The sequence below is a fragment of the Seriola aureovittata genome, chromosome 5 (genome assembly GCF_021018895.1).
Source record: "Seriola aureovittata isolate HTS-2021-v1 ecotype China chromosome 5, ASM2101889v1, whole genome shotgun sequence".
NCBI lineage: Eukaryota > Metazoa > Chordata > Actinopteri > Carangiformes > Carangidae > Seriola > Seriola aureovittata.
This window is the reverse complement of record NC_079368.1, coordinates 30342356-30352355: the sequence shown is the minus strand read 5'-3', so window position 1 is coordinate 30352355 and position 10000 is coordinate 30342356. Positions and strand designations below refer to the sequence as shown.

Below are 10000 nucleotides of genomic sequence, written 5' to 3'. Positions count from 1 at the left end.
CACACACAGACAAACACACACACACACTCACACACTCACACACAGACACACACAGACACACACTCACACACACACACACACACAGACAAACACACACTCACACACTCACACACAGACACACACAGACACACACTCACACACACACACAGACACACACTCACACACAGACACACACAGACACACACAAACACACTCACACACTGACAAACACACACACAGACACAGACACACACACAGACAGACACAGACACACACACAGACACAGACACACACACACACACACAGACACAGACACACACACACACAGACACACACACAGACACACACACAGACACACACACACACACAGACACACACACACACAGACACACACACAGACACACACACAGACAGACAGACACACACACACACACACACACAGACACACACACACACACACACAGACAGACAGACACACACACACACACACAGACACAGAAACACACACACACACACAGACACAGACACACACAGACACAGACACACACACAGACACACACACAGACACACACACACACACAGACACACACACACACAGACACACACACAGACACACACACAGACACACACACACACACACACACACACACAGACACACACACACCATCAGCTGGAGGAGGAGCAGAGTTTAATCTTTACGTCCTTTTTTCTTCATTTTAACAAACCTCTCTCTCTCTCTCTCTCTCTCTCTCTGTCTCTGTCCGTGGTGCTGAAATCAGCTGCTGATCGATCGATTCATTTTCCATCTGGATCAATAATCATCACCAGGAGTTAATCACTTTTTAATTTTTTCTTAATTGGATTCTGGATTTTTTAAACTGAGGAAATAGATGAAACTCTGCAGCTGGACTTTTACTGTCTCTGACCCGGGGACTGAAGACTCTGAGTCCGGCTGGAGATGGAGGTTTCTGCCTCCAGCTGCTCCAGGTTCCGCATCGACTCCCTGCTCTCCCTCAGGCCGCCCGGCGCGCTCCTCTCCCGGACAGACCCCCCGGAGCTCAGCCCGGGCAGCAGCAGCGGCTGCTCGGCACCTCCTTCCCCGCGGAGAGAGCCCGTTCCCCGGCTGGAGTCTCCTCTGCTGGCCGGTCAGCCGCAGCCCCGCTCCGTCAGCTCCTCCTTCCTGATCCGGGACATCTTAGCGGACTGTCGGTCTTTCTCTGACCCGGGACAGGCTGAACTAGAAGCCGAGACATTTCAGTCCCGACAGGATGGAGACTACCAGGATAAAAGTCTGAGCAGCTCCTGTTCTGACAGTGAGTCCAGAGGTAGGAGAAAAATAAAATAATATTATTTTGTAATAAATAAAATAAAATTAAATATTAAATTAAATAAAAATTAAATTAAAAATTAAGAGAAAAGTTGGTTTATTCAGTTTTAACGTGAAATAAAAAAAGAAACCTGTGAAACTGACTTACCTTTAATTTGACAGAACCAGAAGTAAATGAAACCTCTGCCCTGGTTTGTTTCTATGAGAAGTTTTAAATTACATTAAAACCACGCTTACTCTGTTTCTTTCTCATTAATGAGTAAATGGTTGAGAGGGAAACAGATTTGTTATAAGAGGAAGATAAAGGTTGTTTTAGATTCATCTTTTCTCCTTTATTTATTATTTATCACTTACATTTATTTTTGTCAATTTTCATTCAGTGAAATCTTTTAACTATTTTTTTCACTCACTTATTTTCTTTTTCAATTGTTTTTTTTGGATAATGTTCAAATCTTTTATTCCTGAATGTACATGAATATCATTCTATAATTCTCTCTTACTGACAGTTTCCTGTGAACAACTTTCTGTGGCTCAATAAACATGTTTGATAAAAGTCAAACCAGGTGACGGACAAACCGACAAATAAAAAATAAGATTCAGAATTTATTTGATAGATGTTCTTCTTTCTGTCATAATAACAAGTGTAATAATAAGAAATAAAGTTAAATAATACAAATCAAGTGAAATTATAAAAAAAAGTGTAATAATAAAGTGTAATAATAAAAATAAAGTGAAATAATAAAAAATAAAGTGTAATAATAACTATAATAAGATGTAATATGTAACTGCTGCTTTAAAAATAAAATGAATAAATGTTTTTTTTATTGGAGCCTTTGATGGTTTTAATAAAGGAGATAATTAAGGACAGAAACATCAGAGCTGCTCATTGATTATAAATATCAGTTTTCTCTGAATTTGATCGGATTCATGTATTCATACATGTCAGAGAAAATAAAACACAACAGTATGACAAACCAGTTTAACCAGTTAACACCAGGTCTGTGCTTCATGTAAATCTCTTTAATCCAGTTTAAAGTCCTTCATCAGTGATGATCTTCATCTCCATGTTCATCATCTGGTTGTTTTAACAGAAGCTTCAATTGCATTAGAATAAATCCAGTCTGATCAATTAATGCTGTCATGATGTCATTTCCACCTGTCAATCACTCAGTGCGCGGCGGGACCTCAGACCCCGCCGCGGGCCGCCTGAAGAAGCCTCGTAAAGCTCGGACGGCGTTCAGCGACCAGCAGCTGTCGCGGCTGGAGAGAAGCTTCCAGAAGCAGAAATACCTGAGCGTCCAGGACCGGATGGAGCTGGCGGCTTCACTGCAACTCAGTGACACCCAGGTGAAGACCTGGTACCAGAACAGGAGGTAACCCCACACAGGCCCGACCACAGGAGTTCATAGGAGCGAGACCTCCAGACTCAGAGACACAAGACAACCACAAAACTACAATGATCATGCTGCTGCTCTTTAGTGTCTCTTTGTAGTTGTTTTGTATCTTTGTGGTTGTTTTGTGTCTTTGTGGTTGTTTTGTGTCTTTGTGGTTGTTTTGTGTCTTTGTGGTTGTTTTGTGTGTCTTTGTGGTTTTTTTGTGTCTTTGTAGTTGTTTTGTATCTTTGTGGTTGTTTTGTGTTTGTGTTTTTTTTGTGTCTTTGTAGTTGTTTTGTATCTTTGTGGTTGTTTTGTGTCTTTGTGGTTGTTTTGTATCTTTGTGGTTGTTTTGTGTCTTTGTGGTTGTTTTGTGTCTCTTTGTGGTTGTTTTGTGTCTCTTTGTGGTTGTTTTGTATCTTTGTGGTTTTTTTGTGTCTTTGTAGTTGTTTTGTGTTTGTGGTTTTTTGTGTCTTTGTAGTTGTTTTGTATCTTTGTGGTTGTTTTGTGTCTCTTTGTGGTTGTTTTGTATCTTTGTGGTTGTTTTGTGTCTTTGTGGTTGTTTTGTGTCTCTTTGTGGTTGTTTTGTGTCTCTTTGTGGTTGTTTTGTGTCTTTGTGGTTGTTTTGTGTCTCTTTGTGGTTGTTTTGTGTTTGTAGTTGTTTTGTGTGTCTTTGTGGTTGTTTTGTGTCTCTTTGTGGTTGTTTTGTGTCTCTTTGTGGTTGTTTTGTATCTTTGTGGTTTTTTGTGTCTTTGTAGTTGTTTTGTGTTTGTGGTTTTTTGTGTCTTTGTAGTTGTTTTGTATCTTTGTGGTTGTTTTGTGTCTCTTTGTGGTTGTTTTGTATCTTTGTGGTTGTTTTGTGTCTTTGTGGTTGTTTTGTGTCTCTTTGTGGTTGTTTTGTGTCTCTTTGTGGTTGTTTTGTCTCTTTGTGGTTGTTTTGTGTCTCTTTGTGGTTGTTTTGTATCTTTGTGGTTGTTTTGTGTCTTTGTGGTTGTTTTGTGTCTCTTTGTGGTTGTTTTGTGTCTTTGTGGTTGTTTTGTGTTTGTAGTTGTTTTGTGTGTCTTTGTGGTTGTTTTGTGTCTCTTTGTGGTTGTTTTGTCTCTTTGTGGTTGTTTTGTGTCTCTTTGTGGTTGTTTTGTGTCTCTTTGTGGTTGTTTTGTATCTTTGTGGTTGTTTTGTGTCTCTTTGTGGTTGTTTTGTGTCTCTTTGTGGTTGTTTTGTGTCTCTTTGTGGTTGTTTTGTATCTTTGTGGTTGTTTTGTGTCTCTTTGTGGTTGTTTTGTGTCTCTTTGTGGTTGTTTTGTGTCTCTTTGTGTAGCATTATTGTGTAACATTGGTGTGTAACAGACGTAAAACACCATCAGGAGACAAAAGTAAAGGTTTTGACACGATAAAGACGTGATTCACGTATTTTTGACTGAACGTGTGTTTGTGTGTCTGGCTTCAGTATCACTGCAGACACACATGTGAGACAAGCTCTGATTAATAATTAACACTGTGATCAATAATTCAACAATGTGTGTTGTAATTAACGATCAATAATTAATGCAGAAACAAATCTGGAGCTTTTAGTGCAGCAGGAGAGAGGGCCTCGCGCGCTGATTTTTTATTTATTGATTTATTTTCATTGGTCCCCGCCCACAGAGAATCCTGCACTGTGATTGGCTGGAGGACTGAATGAGTCTGACGAACGTTTAGAAAGATTTTGCTTTTTAAGAAGTTTGTATTTATTTAAGTACATATTCTAATCAATTCAAACTAATAAAGAACAAACAAGATGAGGTGTTTACCTGCAGGTACGGTCGTTACTTCCTGTTGACACTGCACTCACCTGTGTGCTTCCTCTGTCAGGACCAAGTGGAAGCGTCAGTCAGCTGTTGGTCTGGAGCTGCTGGCTGAGGCCGGCAGGATGTTCCTGCCCACACACTACCTGTACCCGCCTGCCCCGCCCACACTGGACCTATACCTGTACAGAAGCCACACCCACCAGCACTCAGCCCCGCCCCTGCTGCCCCACATCCTGACCCACACTGAACCACACCCCCGCTGACACCAGCGCCCCCTTTCCACCGTCTCTGGTTCTGGCTTTGTTTCTCCGCTCGGCTCAGGGACGAGATCCTGGAACCGGACTCTGGCTCAGGAGCTGATACTGAATCCGAGTTCAGGTTCTTTCAGAGCTGTTGATTGTGATTGGTCGAGGACATATGACATCACAACAACAGAAACCGGAGAACAGGACATCAAACCAACAGGTCCAGAGCTTGGATGTCGTCCATCATGATGTGACAGACGTTCAGATGGGAGGAGACTGGAGTTGAGATGTTTTGATAAAAACGCATCTGTAGTCGTTTGATTTCATTTTTTACATTTTCAATAAACGTAGAGAACTCTTCATGTTCCTGTTGTGTTCTTGTTCTGTCTGTACTTCAGTCTCCTTTAACTGCACACGACGGTCTTGACAGCGTCTTGCTCGAGGGGACTTTACAGTTCCTGGTGGAGCCGGGGGATCGAACCAGGAATCCTTCGGTTCCTTGACGACCCGCTCTAGCTTTTGAGCGATGCCATCTCAGGGTTAACGAGTGGCGGCGTCCTTCAGTCTCTCACAGTAAGGTCAGGACTAAACAAACACTGATGGGTCTGAACAGGTTCAGGATGCGGGCAGACGCCGTGGTCTAAGACTAAGTCCTGGTTCCAGGAGTTTTCAGGGATTCGTTTCCATCTTGTTAGGTTTTTATCCTAGACTGGATCACAGGACTGGACTTGGTCTAGACTTGAACTGATGGTGCTTTTGACCTGTACTAGTCTTCAGGACTTGACTTGGTCAGACTGATGGTGGTTTTGCCTTAGACGAATCTTACTCCAGGTCTCTGATCTCGAGCGGGTCGTTTCATTTACAGATGTTCAGTTTATAAAGATGTTAAACAGAAACTTCACCAGCTGCTCTTTGATTTTTTGTCCAATGACTAAATGTCTCAGCTTCCTGTTCAGCCGCTTGTCGTCCAATCAGATGACAGGACGTTTAATTCAGGATCAGACGTTACAGAGCAATCAGCTGATGAAATATTAAAGAGGGTGAAATATTAATGCTGTTAAAAGGCAGCGATTACACATCAGAATGACCAGACCCTGAATGTGTCCTTAAGTGCTGCAGCGTGTGTGTGTGTGTGTGTGTGTGTGTGTGTGTGTGTGTGTGAGTGCTGCAGCGTGTGTGTGTGTGTGTGTGTGTGTGTGTGTGTGTGTGTGAGTGTGAGTGCTGCAGCGTGTGTGTGTGTGTGTGTGTGTGTGTGTGTGTTGTGTGTGTGTGTGTGTGTGTGAGTGCTGCAGCGTGTGTGTGTGTGTGTGAGTGTGTGTGAGTGCTGCAGCGTGTGTGTGTGTGTGTGTGTGGTGTGTGTGTGTGTGTGTGTGTGTGTGTGTGTGAGTGTGTGTGAGTGCTGCAGCGTGTGTGTGTGTGTGTGTGTGGTGTGTGTGTGTGTGTGAGTGCTGCAGCGTGTGTGTGTGTGTGTGTGTGTGCTGCAGCGTGTGTGTGTGTGTGAGAGTGTGAGTGTGAGTGCGTGTGTGCGTGTAGGTGCGTGCGTGCGTGCGTGTGTGCGTGCGTGCGTGTGTGTGTGTGTGCGTGTGAGTGCGTGTGTGCGTGCATGTGTGTGTGTGAGTGTGTGTGCATGTGTGTGTGTGTGAGTGTGAGTGTGAGTGTGAGTGTGAGTGCGTGTGTGCGTGTGCGTGCGTGCGTGTGTGTGTGTGTGTGTGTGTGTGTGTGTGTGTGTGTGTGTGTGCAGACAGCAGCTGCTCTAATAGAAAACAGGCTTTTATTTGTGCAGGTCTCAGTGTGGCCTCAACTTTTAAAGTTCTCTCCAGTTTATTTATTTATTTATCTTTGTTTATTTTTGTTTTGTTGCTGTTGTTTGATTCCCACATGACAGAACTGAGAGAGCAGGACTCACCTGGACTCAGGTGATCTGAGGTGAGGTATGTGAGGTTCTGATCTACAGGCAGTGACGAGCTGCTGTGGGCGGTGTCAGAGGTAAAAAAAAAAAGAATATCAGTATATCAAACTAATATCAGTTGAAGCTTTATTTTGAAGATATTCACCACTTTGAAACAGACCTTTACTTTGGAAATACATTCTGTGAACCGATGAACAACCGTATTCCTACGCACAAGTTCTACTACACTTCAACAGGTGATCTGTGGAGGGATACGGTAGTTCATTGGTTCACAAAATGTAGTTCCAAAGTAATACTGCAGTACGACAGTACTGAGCTGCAGTAATAATACACTAATACTGAAGTATTACTGAGTGATATTCATAGTGATCCAATAAAAACACTAAGAGAAACCAAATCCTGCAAGGTTTGGATGGTGGGTCCAGGTGGGCGGGGCTTGGTGACTGCTTTGTTGTGACATCACAAAGTTCCAGAAGTCCTGACGGCTGGTTTTAAGGCTCAGTTTCTGAATACAGGCTGTGTGCATTTCTCTGTGGACTGAGGCTTTGATACTTTCACAGTGTCAAACTGCTCACAGTTTAATGTCTGGACACCTGAACACTGAACGCTCAGGTGACACAGCCTGTGTCTCTGTGACAGTGAGGAAGCGTCAGTCAGCTGCTCCCCCTCTTCCTCATTACTCCTCCTCTTCCTCTCCTGACTGACCAAATGTCGTCGTCTTCTTCTTCTTCTTCTTCTTCTTGGCGCCACCTCCCTCCAACCCGCTGGAGAACTCGGAGCGGAACAGACTGACCTCCCTCTGACCGGGACTGAACCTGAGGAGGAGAGAACACCGAGGTTACTGTCACTGTAATGTGGTGCTGGTCCTGGTCTCATTCTGGACCCGGGTCCTACTGGCCCATATAATATTCTTGTCACAACATGTCACATGACCAGGTGACCAGGTGATAATGAACAAGATAAAAACAGAATCCTTAGGAACAGGTAAAAACAAAACCCTCTCAGACGAGAATCAAAGCTTCATGTTTCTGCTTCTTCAGGCTCAAGGATTCAAAACTCTACCTGAGCAGGAGCACACACGCACACACACCTGGTTCACTGCACTACGGTGGCCGACAAGGCCAAACAAAACAAATACAGAGACGGCTGCAGGAAGTAAAATAAAAATACGCTGCAAACACAAAAGCTCCAGGCCTCTAGGGGGAGCTCTAAGAGGAGCAACTTGAACTTCGAGACCTACGACCTGACCTTTGACATTTGAGAGAAAGAGGAGGCAACATAAAAAGGTTTGTGTTTTGGTTGGTCGTAGTTTTTACAACAGAAAACGTCGAGTTAGCATTAGCGTTAGCTTATATCCAGTCTCTGGGTGTTCCTCTTAGAGCCCCCCCTAGAGGCCTGGAGCTCTGACACTGTGCTGTCTGGAGATACAGAGTGTTGGTTGTTCATGTTTCTGCCCTCGTCAGCCACCGTACTGGAAAGTGGTTTGGCTTCTGTCACACAAACACTGAACACAGACTGATCCTGGATCAGATTCAGGCCCCAACAGGATCTGACTAGTTTCCATTTGCAATCAATTCTGTTCTGTTACTGAGTTCTAGTCTCTAGTGACCAATCATCAACCTCCAGACTGAAACATGAAGCTGCAGTTCCTCTAACGACCACTAGAGTCTGGCTCCAACAGTGAGTCAGTCCCCAGAGACTCCCATGTTAAACTGTCCAACTTTACAGCAGAAATAAACATGTTTACAGCCTGGTACAAAAACTGTTTTGGTCTCTAGAGATAATTTCCTCCTTCATGACACCTGTTTATATAACTCACCTGTTTATATAATTCACCTGTTTATATAACTCACCTGTTTATATAACTCACCTGTTTACATTTTAATAAGGACTGAAGTTATGGAGGATTGAGGGCGTGGCCTCTTTGAGTGACAGGTGGGTGAGCGTATGCATTGAAGTCTCAGCTCCACAAACACCCCTCCTCTTTGACTATATTTGGATTAACTGGGAGTTAGGGGGCGGAGTCAGACACTGCCAAGATGGCGACAGTGGAGCAGCTCACTCTGAGCTTTAGAAACCTGTGGGGGACGTCACAGAGGCGACGTCCCTCTTTATTTACAGTGTGTGGTCCTGACAGTCAGCTTCTGGATGTTCAGCCAATCATAAGACAGGAGGCTTCTTAAGGAAGTACAGGCGTTTGCAGAGCGTTTTGTTAAAATGATCCGATGAAATGTGAAATGGGATGTGGATGAAGCTAACAGTTAGATGCTCTGGGACTGAACTAATGACGACAGAGAGGATCATGGGAGGATTCAGGGTTAGGGTTTCAGATTCAGATGAAACTGAGGTTTCATGTGTCTCTGTCTGTGTATGTGTATGAATATTCTGATTTTACATTAATAACACTTGTTGTTGTGCAATGTTTGAGCCGCAGAGTTTCCTGATAATTGAAACTCGTTTACATGATTGGATGGCTGATGGTTACGGTGCTCACAATCACACTCAGACTGTAAACTGTACAGACAGACAGACAGACAGACAGACACACACAGACAGACACAGAGACACAGACAGACAGACAGACACAGAGACACAGACAGACAGACAGACAGACAGACAGACACTAACACACAGACAGACACACACAGAGACACACACACAGACAGACACAGAGACACAGACAGACAGACAGACAGACAGACAGACACTAACACACAGACAGACAGACAGACAGACAGACAGACAGACACTAACACACAGACAGACACACACAGAGACACACACAGACACACACAGAGACACAGACAGACAGACACACGCAGACAGACAGACAGACACTAACACACAGACAGACAGACACAGAGACACACACACAGAGACAGACAGACAGACAGACAGACAGACAGACAGACAGACACACACAGGTATGCTCCTGGTATAACACAACCCTCAGTCTGTCCTCATGTCTCTATCTGTCCTGTCACACGTCTGTCTCTGGCTGTTGGTGGTTCTTCATAAAGCAGCTCAGTGTCGTCTTATATTTGGATGAACATTAATATCCTGTGTTCTGTGCTCCTGTTCCACCTCTGATCTCATGTTCTCTAACGTCTAGACACTGAGGCAGCCGCCGGAGAACCGTGTGGTAATAATAATAATAATAATAATAATAATAATAATAAATTCTATTGATAGGCACCTTTCAAGGCACTGAGGGACGCCTGGCAACACACAGTAAAAGATCAAAAATAGAGTACAAGGCATAATACAGAATAAAGATAGAGAAAGAGAAAACAGGAAGACACACACATGTTCATGTCAACTGTCTGTTAAATAAAGTTATAAAGATTCAAAAACTCACAAAAAATGAACCAATAAGATCGT

General features: G+C 43.6%; 2 protein-coding genes across 2 annotated transcripts in view; one reads left to right on the top strand and one right to left on the bottom strand.

Annotated features, from left to right (window-relative positions):
• The first annotated feature begins 714 nt into the window (after positions 1-714).
• On the top strand, positions 715-5020 carry barhl1a (BarH-like homeobox 1a). Its single transcript, XM_056375874.1, has 3 exons — positions 715-1304; positions 2478-2679; positions 4530-5020. The coding sequence occupies exons 1-3, from the start codon at positions 938-940 to the stop codon at positions 4726-4728; spliced, it is 768 nt and encodes a 255-aa protein (XP_056231849.1). The 5' UTR covers positions 715-937; the 3' UTR covers positions 4729-5020.
• A 1708-nt stretch (positions 5021-6728) lies between these two features.
• ddx31 (DEAD (Asp-Glu-Ala-Asp) box polypeptide 31) overlaps positions 6729-10000 on the bottom strand; it is a 20152-nt gene continuing 16880 nt past the window's right edge. Inside the window, exon 21 of the mRNA XM_056377319.1 lies at positions 6729-7434. Coding sequence (XP_056233294.1) covers positions 7296-7434 — 139 coding nt within the window. The 3' untranslated portion in view covers positions 6729-7295. The remainder of the gene's footprint in view (positions 7435-10000) is intronic.